This window comes from Tamandua tetradactyla, chromosome 24 (genome assembly GCF_023851605.1).
Source record: "Tamandua tetradactyla isolate mTamTet1 chromosome 24, mTamTet1.pri, whole genome shotgun sequence".
Taxonomy (NCBI): Eukaryota; Metazoa; Chordata; class Mammalia; order Pilosa; family Myrmecophagidae; genus Tamandua; species Tamandua tetradactyla.
The window spans coordinates 474,072-494,661 of NC_135350.1; the positions used below are offsets into that span (position 1 = coordinate 474,072).

Genomic DNA, 20,590 nt, shown 5'->3' on the forward strand with positions numbered 1-20,590 from the left:
TTGTGATTAGTAAGTGTCTTGGAGAATGTCTATTTGGATTTGTTCTCTTTGGGGCATGCTGCACTTCTTGGATCTGTAATTTTAAGTTGGGAAATTTTCAGTGATAATTTCTTCCATTAGTTTTTCTCCTCCTTTTCCCCTCTCTTTTCCTTCTGAGACACCCACAACATGTATATTTGTGTGCTTCATATTGTCTTTCAGTTCCCTGAGTCCCTGCTCATATTTTTCCATTTTTCCCTATATTTTATTTTTCTTGCTGGATTTCAGATGTTCCATCATCCAGTTCAGAAATCCTATGTTCTGTTTCTTGAAATCTACCATTGTAGGTTTCCATTGTTTTTTTTTTCATCTCTTCTACTGTGCCTTTCATTCCCATAAGTTCTGTGATTTGTTTTTTCAGACTTTCAATTTCTTCTTTTTGTTCATTCCTTGCCTTCTTTATATCCTCCCTCAGTTCATTGATTTGGTTCTTGATGAGGTTTTTCATGTCTGTTCATATATTCTGAATTAAATGTTTCAGCTCCTGTATCTCATTTGAATTGTTGGTTTGTTCCTTTGACTGGGCCATATCTTCAATTTTCCTAGTGTGATTTGTTATTTTTTGCTGGTGTCTAGGCATTACATTACCTTAAGTAGTCTATTCTGGAATTTGCTTTCACTTCTTTTGCCTAGGATTTACTTGCTGGATGAATTTGTTGTCTATCTGTTCTTTGACATTCAATTCAGCTTTATCTGGACCTCTAGCTTAGGTTTTGTTTAACAGAGGAAAATTTTTCAGTTCTTCTTTTCTTGTTTCTTGCCCTGCTTGTATGGTGCCATTTCCCCCCCACACTTAGGAGGGTCTACTTAGGTATTATAGACTGCAGCCGGACAGTCTATATTTTCCCAGACAAACTGGTCTCCTGTAAGGAGGAAAGAGTCACCTGCATCAGTTTTCCCCAAGGGTGAGACCCAGCAAGTTGAAAGACTTTCCTGTGAAGTCTCTGGACTCTATTTTTCTTATCCTGCCCACCATGTAGTGCTTGTCTGCAGGTCCCACCAGCATAAGATGATGCGGTACCTTTAACTTTGGCTGGGGGCATCGTGGAGACTGAGGAGAGGTTGCAGGCTGGTTCTAATGACTTCAAATTACCAAGCCCTGATGTCTGAATTCCTTGAGAGAGGGATTCCACCTGAGTTGGGCTTCACCCCTCCCCTGGGTAAGGCACAGTCTCCAGAGAAGCCCTCAAATGAGTTTGTTTCTGCCTATGACTGGGGCAGTTGCAGCTTGAGGAGCCCTCCCACTATATCTAAAGGCAGTCAAGCCTTTGTAGAAACACAGCCACAAAAACCTCTGTTTCCTTCTTTTTTTTCCTTTTTCCATCATCCCTGCCCCCTTGGCACCGTGGCAAAAATGAGCGACCTCCACTTTGACCAGGTTCACGTGAGCTGGGGGCCTGTTTATAGTAGTCAGAATTTGTTAATTAATGTCATAATTGGCGTTTGACTGGGCTCAGCCCCTGCTGCTGGTGAAGTCTCTTTCCTTTCCCCTCTAGGAAGCAGCCTGTGGAGGAGGGGCACCGGCTGCTGCGTCTTGGGGAACTCACAGTTCTGGGGAGGCTCACAGCCAGTCCAGCTGGTCCAGACTGGGGTACATTGTGTGTCTGGTCACTGACGTGGCCCCAGGAGCTGTTCGGTACTGTTTCTGGTTATTTAGTAGTTGTTCTGGAGGATGAACTAAAATGCGCACATTGTTCAGCTGCCATCTTGGCCTCGAAGTCCCCCCAGTGCTGTTTTATAAAAAATATTTTTATTGAGAAGTATCAACTACATTAGATGCTCAATGGCTCACAATATTCTTCACCATGATCATTTTTAGAACATTTGTATCAGTCCTGAAAAAGAAATAAAAAGAAGAAAAAAGGACACATACATCCTATTCCTCTTACTTTCCTCTCATTGACCCACAGTATTTAAATCTACTCAATTTTACCCTATTATTTACTTATTATCTTTATTATTGTTTTACTCACTTTCCTTGTAAAAGGAGCATCAGACACAATTTTTTCACAATCACACAGTCACATTGCAAAAGCTATATAGTTACACAGTCTTCTTCAAGAATCGAGGCCACTGGAACACAGTTCAACATCTTCAGGTACTTCCCACTAGCCATGCCAATACATCACAAACTAAAAAGGGATGTCTATATAATGTGTAAGAACAACCTCAAGGATAACCTCTCTACTCTGAAATCTCTCAGCCACTGAGTATGTATTTGACCTCACTTCTCTTTCCTCCCCCTTTTGTCAAGAAAGCTTTCTCATTCCCATGATGTATGGTCCAAGCTCATCCTTGGGAGTCAAGTCCCATGTTGCCAAGGAGATTTATGCCCCTGGGAGTCATGCTCCACATAGGGGAGGGCAGTGAGTTCACCTGCCAAGTTGGCATAGAGAAAGAGGCCACATCTGGACAACAAAAGACATTCTCTGGGGGTGATTCTTAAGCATAATTATCACTAGGCTTAGCTTCTCCTTTTCAGGAATAAGTTCATAGGGGTAATTGCCAAAATTGAAGTCTCAGCCTATTGAATTGGTTGTTCCCACCATTTGTGAGAATACCAAGAATTCTCCAGATGGAGAAGTTGAATATTTCCTCCTTTCTCCCCAGTCCCACTAGCTTGTACAAACCAACAAGATCTCATTCCCTATTCAAGATTCCATGTAATGATGGTATTCAAGCAAACTGACCATATAAGTTAAATTAGATAATGTGCTACCCCAAATATAAATTTTATACCAAATAAACATCTCTCTGTTGTGTTCTAGCACAGAGGTTGAAGTTTGAAAATATGGTCCATATCATCCTTTCCCCAGTTTCTGATTTATCTAAGTCCTAAACATATCAGCTTTATTCATATCTCTAGACAAAGTCTGATCACTTTTTAAACTGCTGCTGAATGGGGTAATGCTGACTTTCATAACTTCAGTACTCTAACTCCGAGTTCCAGTTTCACATAAATACCCAAAGTTCAAGGAATGACCATACTATATACAAATAGCTCATTATCTCAGAACTCAGAAATATAATTTACAATTCCTAAATATATGTTACTGCTGTAAGAGCTTACAATCTAGGAACCTTTATAATAGGACCCAACTAATAACCATGCTCTTGACTTCAATTCTCTGAGTTTGTACATTATAGTTAATCGATATGAGTGAGGCATGATAATATTTTTCTTTTATTTCTGACATTTTTTCTACATTATGTACGTAAGATCCATTCACCTAGTTGCATTTCACAAATTCATTCCTTTTTGTAGCCACTCAGCCTGTTGTATGTCTATATAGAATCCTCCATAAACATGTAAGAAGATATTTGCTGCCACATGAAATAATTGAATATCAGAGGAGAAAAGAATCTTGAAAACAGAGAACTGTTAGTGTAAATAAAAGATCACAGGAGCTTCTAGAGAGAAAAAAAATGGCAACTGCAAATTAGTAGAAATTGGACAGGCATCTAAATTTGAATCACAGCCACAAGATTATCCTGGGGCAATCATACGAAACTTTTAAAGGAAAATGATCTGTATCTAAAACTCTATACCCAGCCCTTGTAGCTTGAGGCTTTATAACCCCAGGAAAACATATTCTTAAATATAATCCACTATTTTGGGTGTAAATACATTGGTTTAAGTAGGACGTTAGAAGAGGCTACTTCAGTTAAGGTGTGAATCACATCATTCAGAATGGTTCTTAATTCTTTTACTGAGGTCCTATGTAAATTAATTGAAGTTCAAACAAAGAGAGAGAAAGCCATGGAGGCAAAAAGCTGAATTCAACAAAACCTAGAAGAGAAGGGAGAAACCAGCAGATGCTACCATGTCTCACCATGTGACAGAGAAGTGAAGGGTCCCTCACAACCAGTCTTGAGGAAGAAAGTGCCACCTTAACAGTGTCTCAATTCTGACATTTTCCAGGCCTCAAAACCATGAGTGAACAAATTCTCATTGTTCAACCTAATCCATGTCATGGTATTTGCTTTGAACAGTCTAGGAAACTAAAACACTAATCAAAAATCAAGTATAAGGGTAAAAAAACATTTTTTGATGTATGAAATCCCATAACCTTTACCACTGATGTATTATTCTGAGCTATAATTCCAGGTTGACAGACATACATGAGCTATTAATATAAATTTTGGATATACATGAGATGATAACACAAATCAGAGCAATATTTATTGGAGTACAAGAAAACTGAAAAAAATAAAATAAAAAAGGAATAAGTCCCATCCAAGTAATTTTGGTAATATTTAAGAAAGCATATATAATCCTAACTTAAGAAGTGAGGAAGTTGAAAATTAAGGAAGATCAAAGAAGGAGGAGGAGAAAGAGATAAAAGTTTTTAATTAAAGAAAAGGAGAGGGAGGGAGAAATGCAAGGAAAAAGAGGAGAGAAGAAGGGCAAAGTGAGAGAAGAAAGGAAATAAAGCAGAAAGAAAGTTGCAAGTTAGATGTGAAGATAACCAATCACTAATGAGTTTTTGAGAAACCGATGGGATGCAAAAAGAATAATTAATATGTCTTTGGTTCTAGGTATATTCTTTTCAAATGTCCCAAAGATTTGTAGCATGGTTCTCTGTTTTTTGTGTGATCAATAGTACTAAGGTTGTGCTAATGACCTATGTTTTTCAACATTTAATTCAAAGTATTCAGAGAGAATTTTAACATTATCAATCCTGAAAACAAAGGGAAAATCCTATGATCAAGGCAGAAGGATAAATAAGTGAGGGAAGTTATCAGTTCAAATAGGAAATGATTAAGACAAATTTTGAAAGTGGATGAGTTGAACTATTTTTTATATTTTTATATATTTTTAAATATTTTATATATATATATTTTATATTTCCTAAATATGTAAACATAAAAAGTAATTATCAAAAATTGGAGGAGGTGGAGTCCATTATTACTGGTTATGCTGCACCCTCAAATGACATCGAAGGAAACCAACTGACAGTTTTTAAATTGAAAAAGAAAAATAAAGAATAGTAGATTAATAAAATTATCTAGTAGAGTTAGGGAAATGATGAAAGCCAAATGTTTGATTAAAAAGTCATTGCAGTGGTGGCTCAGTGGCAAATTTTCTCACCTGCAATGCCAGAGACTTGGGTTTGATTCCCAGTGCCTGCCCATGCAAAAAAAAAGGAGTTAAAAAAAGTCATTGGCTTTATTACATTAGACTAGAAAATTTGAAATATGGGACAGCTTTTGCAATTAAACCCATTTTCTACAATTGAATTTTTTCATGTATTACTTTAATATAAATATGGTAAGGAATAAAATAATCCAGATTTAAAATATATATATATAATACTACTACTACAAATCTTATTAATGAGAAAAAAATTCAATAACATTTGACAAATAGGGTGACATTACTCAAAAATATCTTACACTTTTTAAGCTCCTTTGAGCCGGGGATGCCTGCTCTTATAGCCAGGGCTACTTCAGGTCCTGGGGCAGCTTCAAGAAGGCATCTGTATTTGCTACCAGGGGAGACAGCAGAGCCAGGCTTGTCCTCTGTACCCAGTGCTTCCGTCTCGGCAGCTCCAAATGCGCACCCCAGGTTGGTGATGGAGCTGGTGCACCCAGCTCACTGCTCCTCCATCTGCTCTGCAGCAAAGGGAAGATGAGCAAATCATGCCCCAAGTCCAGCCAGCCCTTGACTTGCAAGCAGGAAAAGGACCGCACAGGTAAGCGACAGTCAACACCAAAGAGAGCTCAGAACCAACCCAAAGGAGAGTGAAAACATGCGTGTTTTGCCCCCAAAGGGGGAAAAAAATCCATGGAAAACCATCACAACTCCAGAGAGGAAACTGAGGAAAAGGCCCAAAAACCTGGAGAAGGAAGATGAGGACATCTCACAGGAGTCCTCGGAGAAGGACAATGGCCATTCTGCCTGCTGTCTCTCTTCAGGAGCAGCAGCCTTGAGACTGAAGAGCCTTGGTCCATGCCCACTGCCTCTGCCCCATCCCGCGAGCACTGCACTCCTAACCCTGACCTCACCAGTACACACTTCAGAGCACACCAGCCTCCGTAGGACTGCTGGTGGCCGAATGGAATAGGAAGCGGTTTTCCTTTGGTATCTGCACCCAGAGGCCAATTCCGCCCACACCCACACACATAAACTTACCCTCCTGGACAAGGCTAATGTCCCACTTGGCCACCCCTGGGCCTATTTCCTCTTCATGTCCTTGGGGTGGAAGCATTGCTGTCTGGGCTCCTGGATCAGGGTCCTCTTTCCTGTTCTTCTCTTCCCTAAGGACCCCAATAAAGAGGTCTAGGGGCCCTCCCCTGACACTGAACATGGTCTAAACCCCATTTCATTCAAGCATGCTCCATATTGGCAGCAGCAGGGGTGACCAATGGATGGCGTCTTTGAGGATGCCCCTGATCAGCCCATATCCCTTTCACCAGGTAGGGCTCACACCTACCTGCCTTCCTTCCCTACCTTATGTAAGCCCTGCAGTGGTTCAGACAGTGAGTTCCCATAGGGAAAGGGAAGGCAGGAGGGTTGGGGACTCTTCACATCAGCTCTAGCCCACCCCGCCCTCACCCTGGAATTAGATTGTACTACAGGGTCAGAGATACTGAGTCACCTTTTGCACAGGTGGGGTTAAGGTAGCCCAGGTTCCTGTGATGGCCACCTAAAGTAGACTGGGGCCACTTGCCCAAATCTGTCTTTTCCTGTTTCCCCTTTCCTCATATGGGACACTGACAGCAAAGAACTAGCCTTGCCCGCTCCCACCCCTTCTACTCCTCCCCACCCCCAAGGTTCTGGCTCGGTCTTTCCTGTGTTCATAAACTACCTCTGGACAGTTGTGTTGCTTTGCATTCAATGTTTCATTCTTAAACACCCACCTGCGATGCTGCTACCACCAGTGTCAAGTGTTCCCCTTCATTGCCTCCCTTTGTCCTGCTCATATTCTTCTCTACCAAAATGCTCTTCCCTGAAAAGAGGGGCTGGGGTACAGCAGGTGTTTTACCAACTACCCCAGTCACAGAGCAGATGGGTCCCTGCCCCTGGGGTTAGCATGCTGCAGGCCAGTGAGGAAGAAGGCCCTTGGAGGACAATGAGGCTGTAGGGGCCATCTTTCCCCCTTGTTGTCACAGGAGGAAGAAGGCATTGTTTGTCCCAGCTTGGGGCCCTCCTCTGGTTTCTTATTTTCAGTTAATTAAGTTAAAAAAAACTTTTCTGGAAAAAATATACATATGAGCTAAAAACATACAAACTACCCCATATTCCATGTAGGCAATGGATTTTTAAGTTTCTGGCAAAATGCATGAAGTTGATAATACTGATTATCTCTTGGACAGAAGACAGTCACCTTGTAATTTTAAAATTTGAACCAATATATAATATACACATTTAATTTTTCTAAATGTAAAAATACTTTATAGAAAAGTGCGTAAGCAAAGAAAGGTATATAAAAAGGAACTATATTTATGAATATTGCAGGTAGTTTCTTCCAGACTATAATAAAAGAGGGAAACAATTCAAAGACATTTTTTAAAAAAATTTTTTTTATTAATCAAAAAAAAGAAAAGAAATTAACACAACATTTAGAAATCATTCCATTCTACACATGCACTCAGTAATTCTTAGTATCATCACATAGATGTATGATCATCATTTCTTAGTACCTTTGCATCGATTTAGGAAAAGAACTAGCAAAACAGCAGAAAAAGATATAGAATGTTAATATAGAGAAGAGAATTAAAATAATAATACTAATAAAAAAATATATAAAAAGGAAAAAGAAAAAAACAAAAACAAAAGATACAAACAAACAAACAAACAAACAAAAAACTATATTTCAGGTGCAGCTTCATTCAGTGTTTTAACATAGTTACATTACACTTAGGTATTATTGTGCTGTCCATTTTTGAGTTTTTGTATCTAGTCCTGTTGCACAGTCTGTATCCCTTCAGCTCCAATTACCCATTATCTTACCCTGTTTCTAACTCCTGCTGGTCTCTGTTACCAATGATATATTCCATGCTGATTCTCAAATGTCAGTTCACATCAGTGGGACCATACAGTATTTGTCCTTTAGTTTTTGGCTAGACTCACTCAGCATAATGTTCTCTAGGTCCATTCATGTTATTACATGCTTCATAAGTTTAGTCTGTCTTAAAGCTGCATAATATTCCATCGTAGGTATACGCCACAGTTTGTTTAGCCACTCATCTGTTGATGGACATTTTGGCTGTTTCCATCTCTTTGCAATTGTAGATAATGCTGCTATAAACACTGGTGTGCAAATGTCCATCTGTGTCTTTGCCCTTAAGTCCTTTGAGTAGATACCTAGCAGTGGTATTGCTGGGTCGTAATCCATTCTGCCATTCTATGTCTTTTGATTGGGAAATTCAGTCCTTTAACTTTTAGTGTTATTACTGTTTGGATAATATTTTCCTCTACCATTTTGCCTTTTGTATTATATATATCATATCTGACTTTCCTTCTTTCTACACTCTTCTCCATACCTCTCTCTTCTGTCTTTTCGGTTCTAACTCTAGTGCTCCCTTTAGTATTTCTTGCAGAGCTGGTCTCTTGGTCACAAATTCTCTCAGTGACTTTTTGTCTATAAATGTTTTAATTTCTCCTTCATTTTTGAAGGACAATTTTGCTGGATATAGGAGTCTTGGTTGGCAGTTTTTCTCTTTTAGTAATTTAAATATATCATCCCACTGTCTTCTAGCTTCCATGGTTTCTGCTGAGAAATCTACACACAGTCTTATTGGGTTTCCCTTGTATGTGATGGATTGTTTTTCTCTTGCTGCTTTCAAGATCCTCTCTTTCTCTTTGACCTCTGACATTCTAACTAGTAAGTGTCTTGGAGAACACCTATTTGGGTCTATTCTCTTTGGGGTGCACTGCACTTCTTGGATCTGCAAATTTAGGTCTTTCATAAGAGTTGGGAAATTTTCAGTGATAATTTCTTCCATTGGTTTTTCTCCTCCTTTTCCCTTCTCTTCTCCTTCTGGGACACCCACAACACGTATATTTGTGCACTTCATATTGTCATTCAGTTCCCTGATCCCCTGCTCAAGTTTTTCCATTCTTTTCCCTATAGTTTCTGTTTCTTTTTGGAATTTGGATGTTCCATCCTCCAGTTCACTAATTGTAGCTTCTGTCTCTTTAGATCTACCATTGTAGGTATCCATTGTTTTTTCCATTTTTTCTTCTTTGTCCTTCACTCCCATAAGTTCTGTGATTTGTTTTTTCAGATTTTCTATTTCTTCTTTTTGTTCAGCCCATGTCTTCTTCATGTCCTCCCTCAATTTATTGATTTGGTTTTTGAAGAGTTTTTCCATTTCTGTTCGTATATTCAGCATTAGTTGTCTCAGCTCCTGTACCTCATTTGAAGTATTGGTTTGTTCCTTTGACTGGGCCATATCTTCAATTTTCTGAGCCTCATCCATTATTTTCTGCTGGTGTCTGGGCATTTGATCAGATTTCCCTGGGTTTGGGACCCGGCTGGTTGAAAGGTTTTTCTGTGAAATCTCTGGACTCTGTTTTTCTTTTCCTGCCCAGTAGGTGGCGCTCGTGGTGCTCGTCTGTCTGCGGGGCCCACCAGTAAAAGATGCTGTGGCTCCTTTAACTTGCCAATCCGAATCTCGCAGTCGGCCCGGGAAACCGCGCGTGGAGCGGGGGGTCGCCGGCCGCTGCGGCTTGGGGGAGTGCCGGTCCAAATTGCCCAGCTGGCCCGAGACGCCAAGCGTGGCGGGAGGGCCCCGCTATCCAACGTTCCCAGTCAGACCGGGGAGCCACGTGCGTGGAGGGGACCCCAGCCGCCAGCCGCCCTGGCCGGGAAAACACGCGCCCCTCGGGTATCTCACCACAGAGGATTCTCCCTGCCCATTCAGCCGTTCCAGAATGGGATACGCTGTCTTTTTGGTGTCTGTCATGGCTCCGGGAGCTGTTTTGTATTGTTTCTGTTTCTTTAGTTGCTTTTCTGGAGGAGGAACTAAGACCCACGCCTCTTACTAAGCCGCCATCTTCTCCGGAACTCTCCAAAGACATTTTTATGCATACAGCATAAACTTGACTTCAAAATTTGAGCATGAGGGCAGGCCATGGTGGCTCAGCAGGCAAGAATGCTTGCCTCCCATGCCAGAGGACCCGAGTTCGATTCCCGGTGCCTGCCCATGTAAAAAAAAAAAATTTGATGATGATATTCCATGACAAGAATATTGCAAAGCCCTAAAACTTTGAACACATTTGTGCATATGACTTTGCTAGATAATATGAACTTTTCTCTAATTTTAGTAATTTCTGGGAGTTGAATTGCTGTGTATGCACAATACAAATTGCCACTCGCAACCCACTGATTCTCATTTTTTAAGCCCCTAACTACAGGGTTATGGAGGTTAAGCACAGCAGCAAGAGGCAGGTGTCCAGTTACGCATGTCGTCCTGGTTTATCTGCGTTCTTCCGGCTTAATCGGTACCTTTCTCACAATTTGTGATATTCTTTCCACTTGCCCATTTCAGGGGTGTTCTGTTTGAATTCTAATTGGCCAAGAATATTACAAATTAAAGTTATCTGTATTTTCCTAAACATACATATTGATTATATTTTACTTGTATTAATTTTAAACATATTGAAGGTAAATTACTTCTCATAAACTTTTCACTCCAACATGTTCATAAACATTTTCTCATGTTTGGTTTTTCTTTTTCCATTTAAAATTACATATAGCTGGAATTTCAGGGCATATTGTTTGATGTACTGAGTTAAATATTTCTCCGTCTTGATCTTAAAGTGTTCTAGCACTATTTAGGGAATGACTTCTCTTCTTGCAACATATATAATACCTGTTGGGATCTATTTCCTAAATTGCTATATTTAATAACAATCCAATAGTAAGTCTTCAAATCACATAGGGTTATTCCTCTTCTTGGTCCTTAATATCCTCCAAAATTATCTTGGCTAATTATGACCTTTGGGTTTGACTTAATAATTTTAACAGTAACTTGCAAGTTCCTCTGTTAAATAAAGGAATTTTTGATCTGCAGAAAAGATACTAATTAAATTTCTATCCCCATATACCTTTCGCAAGCTTCCCTTTATGTTAATTTCTTACAAAACCATAGAAAATGATCTGGACTAAGAAGCATCATTGTTACCATACTGTTAACTGAACTACACACTTTATTCAAATTTTACCAGGTGTTTTTTTTTCACGCAGCTGTACTTTTTCTGCTTCCAGATACCATTCAGGATACCACTCTGCGTATAATTATATCTCTTGAGTCTCCTGTTTGACAGTTTTCATCTTTCCTACTCTTGGATGACCTGGATTTGTTTGCAAGAGTACTTGACACTTCACATTGTGTGTTTCTGATATTTTTCTCATGATGACATTGAGGTAATGTATTATTGGGGAGGCCTACAGAAAGGTGATGTGTTAGGGGGTATGTGATATTACCATGACTTGTGACTGGTTTTTTAATATTGATCATTTGGTTAAAATGGCATCTGCCAGGATTCTCCACTGAAAAGTACATTTTTATGTTTGTAATTATTAACTATTTTGTTCAGGGCTTACTTTGAAACTATGCACATATCCTATTTCTGCTTCAACATTTGCCATTTATTTTTCCATCCATTGGTGCATCTTAACTGTGGAAATTTTCACTGTGTGGTGTTCCCTCATTCCTTCTTCATTTCTATATTGAACTTCTTCTATAGGATAGCATTGTCCCACTTATTTGTTTATTTAGTTCTTTATTCATATCAGTATCAACTCATGTACATTTATTTTATTCTTTGTGTTATTATCAAAGACTACCATTTATTACATTATTTATTTTGTTGCTCACATTGTTATCACATTGGCCATAGAGAACTCTCTCATATTGTCTCTTTTGCCCTTTGGATATGTCTCCTTGCCCCATATTTTCTTCATTTTTTAATGTTCTTAGCTTCTGTTTACATAAGATGCTTCGGGATTATCTTTTATTTCCTCACCCATTCCTGGAATGAACCAGTTTTAAAAGGATACCTGACTTCTTGTGCTGGAGGTGTTAGTTAGAAACCAAGATCTCAGGGCCTATTAGAATTTTGAATAAAGTGAAAATTTAGTTGTGGTCATTGGTAACACATTTTTGTTATTTTTATGCCTTTTTATATTTTGATAATTTTAAATTGATAAATAATTTTTGCTAACAAGAAGTAATTATTAAAATTGTGTCCTTTTAGCAGAAATTTGAAATCTTTTGCTGTGTCTATTTGTAAATTAAAATTGTCATCAGGATAGAGAAATCAAATTATTGTTAGGGATTTTTTCATTTCGGTTATTGTAACCCAGTATTTCTCTTTGTTTCCTTTTTACAATCTCTCTCTCTTTTCTGAGATCTTCATATTGTTCATTTATTGCTTTAGTAGTTTCTCTGTGATTTTTTTTATCTACTTTGACCATATTGGAGATCATTTTTTGAATTCATTGTCTGTAATATCTAAACCCTGATTTTTTTGTTGTTGACAGTACCCAGAATTTTATCTTGTTCTTTTGGATTGGCCATGATATTCTGTTTCATTTTTTTTGTCTTCTAATATTTTGTTACACACTGTACACTTGGACACTTTCATGCGTTAAATCTGAGATTTAATATGTCTGCTCCACAATTTTGTATCCAGTGAATGATGGGATAGAGAATTCCTTGAGTGCTAGGAGCTAACAAAAATAAACAAGCAAACCAAAGCAAAAAACACCATTCACAGTTTTGCAAATTGTTTTGGCTTCAGCTGGTGAGCTCTTTCAAGGTGTAGCCCTACTATCAAGATCAGTCTGAAGCGAATGTGAAGTTCAGGGTCCTCTGTTTTTACTGAGACTCATTCTTTCTAAACTTGTGCTTGTCCTTGGCCTTATAAATTCCTGCATTTACAGAAATTCAAATGCCCCTTCTCCTTATGATGCAGATTGAAGGCTCTATTGTATGACCTGAAGCAGGTAATCATTTGCCTCAGGCCATTTTGACTGAATTATTTCTTACAATGCTTTTGCTGCAAGCAAGTTATTTCTGCTGACAGAGTAAATAACAAGAGGGTGAGTCTGAGAGGTGTTTCCTGGTCCGATCTTTCATAGTGCCACTGGTTAGATACATTAGCAGGGATACCAGGAGCCCCAGCCTGCATGCAGGCATTCCTGGGCTCCCTCAACAGCAGGACCAGGGACGCAATGGAATGCAGTCTGGCTTGGTGATGGGGAGAGTGAAAGTCCACAAGGGCAGCATGAGGTTTCTTATCATAAACATCTTTTTTATTCAGCCCTCTTGTAGTTACTGCAGCCATGTAACTGTTTTCTAGAATTTTGGAGAAGATGGCTCTGCCAGTTAATGGTATTTTGTCAAAGGTTCTGTGGGGTAACAGCACATTAAAATGTCTTATCTTGCAATCCTAGATGACCCATCTATCAAATTAATGTTTAATTGTCTTTCCAAGATAGACTTCCCTATAATATATGAGAATTTTGCAGAAATGGTGGTACAGAGTTTCTTCATGGGTAGGTAAAATCCAGTTTAGTTTAGTGCACTGAACAAAGTGCCCTCAGAAACACAACACCTAAAGGTATACTAAAAAGCAAGAAAGATCACTGATTGTTAGGATTATCCACAAAGCCAAGAAACATTCAATGAATTTAATGGTCATCTACATGAAAGATTCTTGGGGCCCTGATGCTGGCTTTTAGTATACTCACTGTCTACGTAGTAAGAAAAAGACAGAAGACCTTCTGTTAAATAAAGATGTTGTGTTTGAAGGTTGATTGCAGTGGTCAGTCAGATAAAGATACCGTGCCACTTTCTCCCTCTACAGCAACTGAAAGACAGCTCTATTGGTCCACCCTCCTGCTGCTGACAAAAACTCATTTCAATGTGTTAAGGGGCCAGAATCGTCAGTAACCACTTCCTCTTTTCTTTTGCCACATGCACAGCCTCTACCTTTTTACTTGTTGGCCTCTGCTATCATAGCCAACTCCTGGGAGAGGGCAGCAGATCACTTGTTGCTGAACATCTCCAACTCTTTGCTAGTCAATCTTGCTCCTGCAGGTACCGCTCCTACCAACTCAGTGCAGGCCTCTTCACCTGGCCTTAAAACCATCACTGTCTGGACGGCTGACACATTGGATGCTATGGTCACAGCTTCATCCACTGCCATAGCCCTGACTACATGTACACTTTTTGCTATTGAAATGGTCACAGAAGTTTGTTGAGTTGCGCAAAAGGCACCCTTCCTTCAAACGATAATGACTTCATCCATTTTTTTTTACTGAGTCACAGATATTTACTGAGGACCAAATATGTATGAGGAAATGTGCTAATCATGGCAGGTATGACTGTGGAAAAAGGCAAAATTCCTGTTCGAAGAATTTACATTTTAGTGGCATAGTAAATATACATAGAAACTAACAAAAGTATAGAATATTTATTTAGGGGAAAGTGCCAAGGGCAAAATAAATAAATAAACAAGGAGAAGGGATGGGAAGTGTAATGAGCTCACTGAGAAGATGATATTGGAAACAAGATTTAAAGAAAGAAAGTGAGCTACGGAGAATTATGGGAGAAAGTATCTCAGGCTGAAGGCACTCTTCATGGTCAAAGGGTTCAGGCACATCGTTGTCTAGCATGCTTTAAAACCAGCAATGTGGGTTGAGTTGTATCCCCCAAAAAGGTATCTTCAAATTTCAACACCCAGTCCTAGGAATGTGACCTTATTGGAAATACGGCCATGAAGGTGGAATTAGTTAAATTACTAAAGTAAATCTGGATTACAATGAAACTTGATTCAAAATGACTGGTGTCTTCCTAAAAGGGAAGTAAGTACACACAGGGAGACACAGGGGAAAGGCCACACAAAGACATAGGCAGAGATTGAAGTTAAGTTATCAAAAGACAATGAACATCCAGGATAGCCAGTAACTGCCATAACCTAGGAAGAAGTGGCAAAGAAGCCTCTCTTAAAGCCTTCAGAGGTCTCACAGCTTTAGTGGTGCCTTGACTTCAGACCTCCAGTCTCTAAAATTGTGAGATAATAAGTCACTGTTGTTGTAAGCCAGCCAGTTTGTTACAATTTGGGATGGTGCCACTAGGAAACTAATAAAAAACAAGATGACCAGTGGCAGTGCAGCAAGTTTGAAGCTGGGGAGGTTCGGAATGAATTTAAGGAGGTCAGGTCCTGGAAGTCTTGTAATTCATGAAAAAACATAAGCTTTTTTCTCTGAATATGATCGAAAGTTCTGTCCTGAGAGGCCTAGTGGCATGTCCAGAGCCCTATAGGCACAGAGATAAGAAAAGAATGAATGGCGGATGGCAAAGCAGGATAAAAGAGAGTAGGCTATTTCAATAATTCAGGTAAGATGACGGTGAGCCACTGTAGTGAAGAGCTATAAAAAGGGATCCACTATACATGATCCTGCTTTCTTGCCTGAGGTTCTTGCTTCTTGTACACCCTTGTTTTAAGATTTTTCAGTTGTAGCTCAATCTGTCTCCTGGTTTACTCTTGAATATAGAAAAACAGACACCATAAGTCTGAATACATGTCTTCTGATAGGACCGAAAATCAGACTTATTGGCAAACTAGAGTGTGAGCAATTCAGACTACACTAATCATATAGAATCAGTAAAATCTCTGCAGACTTATTGACATATGTCTTGCATTCTTGGAGGGTCTATTGGATAGTGGGCCACCAATTAGTTTATTGTTGGGACAAACATCTATGGAGAAAAACAGAAAAAAATATCCCTATGTATCAATATGCATAAGCATAGTACAAGGACTGCTGTCTGTTTTTAAAATTCCTTATTGAATGTTCTCATATGGAAGCATGAAATATATATGCATGTCTTTATGGCCAGTTTAGCATGTGTTTTGCACATAAAACTTGGTGATGCCAATTAATGGTGAAAAAGCAACTTTGGCACTACAACTGACTGGTCAATCTCTGTTCCATCACTCATAAAAAAGAAATACCTTGGGATACATAGATATAAAAGGATTGGACAGAGGAATCCATCAGAACCAATTATGTATGCCCTTACTAGAGATCCTTGCCAACCCTAAACACCTTTTTGGAATTGAGATAGAAAGGTGCACCAAAGATTCACAGCAACCAGTGAATTAATTTATGGCCTTTAAATTAAAGTTAATTATATTATTTTTGCCATTTGTGTTCCCTATATCCCTACCAGCAATTTTTTTTTTAAATTCCTATAGGAGTTGTGGGTTTACCCTAAACTCATGCATAAAACACAGGGTTCCCATATACCAACCTATTAAAACTTTGCATTGAAGTGGTATATTTGTTACAGTTGATGAAAACACATTTTGATAAATGTATGACTGAACATATTCCATGCTTTAACATAGGGTTCATTATTAGTTTTGTGCAGTTCCATGGATTTTTAAAAATATATTTATTCTAATATCATATGCAAGCTAAAATTTCCTGTTTTAACCAGATTCAAATATTTAATTCAGTACTGTCCAGCTAGCAATTTTTATCTCTTTCTGACAAAAGGAAGCATCTTTTATTTCCTTCTGACAAAAGGAAATTCCTTCAGTCTTTCTAGTCACCTTTACTGCATCCATGATTGCTATCACTCTGGTTTTAAATAATGCACACAAGTTGCCAAATTATTTACACAATTACGAGTTACCCAAACCAAACAAATTCATGCACCCCTCTGGTATGTCTCAAATTTTAAGGGGTACCTACTGTAACTGGAATATTCATTAACATTGCTGCAAAAGTCTCAGCTATATCACATGAGAAGTTTCTCACAATGTAACTGTCAAGCAGTCTATACAGGTTCTCTCAGATCAATGTTTCTTTTAGGGAAATGAGTGGTAGAGATATATTTATCACTTATATTTTACAAAGACAGCAAACCAGGGTGTCTTCAAGACAAAATAATAACATCATCAAAGTTTCTATCATTTCAAGATTTAGATCGTCCATCTACCCAAGACCAGGGAAACCATGTCATCCACCCATCTCATTCAGCTTAACACATGATGATTTGAAGATGTCAGATTCTGAACAACTCTTCCCAAACATTTCAGCATAGAGCCAGAGAGAAATTCCACCCTTTTACTTTAGTTCAAGGACATTTTTCTTAAGAAAAGAAGCGAGAATTACCATGATTTCACCAATTTTATTACTATACAGAAAACTTGTAGTTTAATACTTGTATCAGTGTCTGCAACCTAAAAAAGTATATATTTTCAAAGCATCTTTTCCAATCTTGGTCAAATTAAGGCCTAATTTATGTTAGATTTAATGAGAAACATGCAGTTCTGGCAAGACAGAATTTAGGTTTTATAGTGGGATATGTAACATTGATATAGCCACAATATTAGTCATTTTGTATAATAAAATCATTAAATTACTGATGATATATTAAATAAACATTCAAATATTATCTATTTCATTCAGAAAAATCATGATGTTTTTATACAGTGAGAATTTTACTTGATTCTTTAATATCCTATGTAAGCTGCTGTAGAAAATAAAATGAAGGCTTAAAACAAAGCAAATATCGAGCATGTACAATTATTTTTGCATTTCCTTCTTAAAATTTACATGGAATTTTCCACTCTGTCTTAATCTAAGTGACATATATTTGATCAACCAACTACTTTAGTAGCCTTGGAAAGTTTTGAAGGTACACATTGGGTCATTAAATTGCTTCAATTTGGTAAATGTAATTGATCCCAAAGCATAGCATCTGAAAGTGCTTATAACCTCTAGCTTTTGAGGCAAACCCTCATATAATAAGGCTATTACATCACAAAGCTTTGGAAATAACTTAAGATCAGAGGTGAACATATACATTGTTAAATAATAGAAGAACACTCCATTAGTGATGGATTCACTGCACTTAGACGTAAAAAAAGGACAGATTGTGGTTAAAAGGAAGAGAGAAGATAGTGGATGCCAGAGTGTGAACCATCAGGAAATGTAGAGTGGCTGGATATTGCTTGTTATAGTAAAATGCAAAAACAGTGTGATAGGCAGAATGGGATCTATTTTAGGAGGCAACAGGAATGTGTAGAGTTGGGGGATATTAGGGAGAAAAATTATACATTGTTGATGACTTAAAATTGTCAATTACATAACCAATGAATTTCTAGAGGTGACAAGAGGAGAAAATCAAGTAAGAATGGTGAGTAATCCACAGTCAGAAATGACAGCTCTCTATTCACACTGAATGCAAGTGCTGAGCTTCAAGATAAAACAGTGCCCAATTTCATGGATCTGAAGAGTTGTAAAAAGTGAAACAAAAAAGTGCAGGGTGGAAGAGCAAGGGTAGTTTAGTGGCAGAATTCTCTCCTGCCATATGGGAGACCCGGGTTGGATTCCCAGCCCATGTACTTCCCACACAAACAAACAAGCAAACACAAACGAATGAAAAACCAAACCAAAAAGGAAAAATTCTACAAATGGTGCCGCAGTAAGGGGATACTCACATGGAAAAAGAATGACATGTGACCCTCACCACACAGCACACACAGCACATACACACACACACACACACGCACACACAAAGTGCAGGGTATCAGATAAGGTGTGTGTACATGTGTGTGGCAGAATATACTTTCAGTTTTGAACATGACTACATCAAAATAATAGTCACATAGTCATTTGAATGAGACGTCTAATATCAGAGATAAAGAAAATAAGTGCTCTACTTTGAAGGAAAAATGGAAACAAGAGTGAGTGTGGTCACAGGAAAAGGGGAAAAGTGGAGAAACAGAGCAAGTGGATACCAAAGATGAAGAAGTGGGAGATTGAAATGATACAGTTATGGTAGCATGAGGATCAGCAGGTAGGCAATTTAAGCAAAGAAACTAAGAGTAATATCCACAGATAGTTTGATAGATATAGAAATACAAATAAAAGTGGATATAAATAAAAAGTTTATAGATAATACATGTGATAGAGATGAAAAGTATAGATATAGATGGTTATAGACATAAATATAAGTATGGCTATGTATATGCATATGAACATCATTAGAGCAACCATAGACTGAAATTTATTTAAGACAGGCCTAGATTATACAATTTATACCAGTTCTATTATTACTGTTAATGTAACATACTAGTAACATACATAGTAACCTACAACTATTATGTTTTCCTCCCCAAAATATCTATTTTGAAAGAAAATTTTTGTGTTCCCAATGGATAGAAAGAGATATAGATATATGCATAGACAGAACCCAAGGTACATGCATGTGCTTGTGCATATGTATAAATTTCTATAAATATACATAGGTATGTGTGCTCTATATAGATAGATATCTAGATATAGATGTTTTTCTGTGAATTTTTCAATGTTTTCTATGAATTCAATCTCAGTGGATTGCTCCCTAAGTAATTTTGTCACTCTTACGTCATCTGTAAACATGTTTTATGACATAAAACCTTTCTGAGCGCTCTTTTAACCTCTGTGTTTCTCAAGCTGTAGATGATGGGATTTAACATTGGGGTAATAACCCCATACAGCATCGAGATGAGCCTGTCTCTGGCCGGTGAGTGCTGACTAGAGGAGGGGTGGATGTAGGTAAAAATTGCTGTGCCATAAAACAGACAGACTACAAGGAGGTGGGAAGTGCATGTGGAAAAGGCTTTCCGTTTCCCTTCGGCTGACTGGATCTTTAGGATGGCGGATATGATGTAGATATAAGAGACAAAGGTGATCAGAGAGGAAGGGATGGATAAAATACCTCCCACCACTAAAATAAGCATATCTGCCACGTACGTGGAAGAACAGGAGAGGGCGACCACTGGCGGGATGTCACAGTAGTACTGGTTAACCCGATTGGATTTACAGAAAGACAGGCGGAAGGTGAACACGGTATGCAGAAGGGAATTAAGAAACCCTGTTGCCCAGGTCCCAGCAGCAAGCAGGGCACAGCGTACCTTAGTCATTATGAGGGTGTAACGAAGGGGGAAACAGATGGCCACGTAGCGGTCATAAGCCATGACCGTGAGAAGGAAGACCTCAGTCCCTGTCAGGGCCACCCAAAAATAAAGCTGCAAAGCACACCCAACAAAAGAAATGCTCTGCTTCTCAGTCAGGAGGTTCTCGAGCATCTTAGGAACAGTAGCTGATGGGCAGAATATGTCTAAGAGGGACAAATTTGCCAAGAAGTAATACATGGGTGTGTGCAGCTTTTTGACAGTCCCGATGGTGAGGAGAATGGCACCATTTCCCACCAAAGTGACCTGATAGATGACAGCAAAAACCCCAAAGAGTGGATAGCGCACCTCGGGGAGATCAGAGAGGCCTATGAGGATAAACTCACTCACGGTGGTGAGGTTGTAGACGTCCATCTCCTTTCTCCACACGGGTCTTTCTGCAGATAATTAAACCAGCATACAAAAGTTAGAATCAAAAACCTTGAAGCCAAACGATGAGAAATACTTGGAAAATAGTTCCAGGGAGCTTGATGAATTGTGTTAGCATTATTTTAATTATACATTTCAATTATTACATTTTCTAATAAAAACATACGGTGCATTTATAGTATTTCT

At 38.6% G+C, this 20,590-nt stretch overlaps 1 protein-coding gene and 1 pseudogene across 1 annotated transcript; one reads left to right on the forward strand and one right to left on the reverse strand.

Annotated features, from left to right (window-relative positions):
• The first annotated feature begins 5,617 nt into the window (after positions 1 to 5,617).
• LOC143668426 (high mobility group protein HMG-I/HMG-Y pseudogene) lies at positions 5,618 to 6,335 on the forward strand (annotated as a pseudogene).
• A 13,106-nt stretch (positions 6,336 to 19,441) lies between these two features.
• On the reverse strand, positions 19,442 to 20,389 carry LOC143668551 (olfactory receptor 5V1-like). Its single transcript, XM_077143243.1, has one exon. The coding sequence runs from the start codon at positions 20,387 to 20,389 to the stop codon at positions 19,442 to 19,444; it is 948 nt and encodes a 315-aa protein (XP_076999358.1).
• Positions 20,390 to 20,590: the final 201 nt, after the last annotated feature.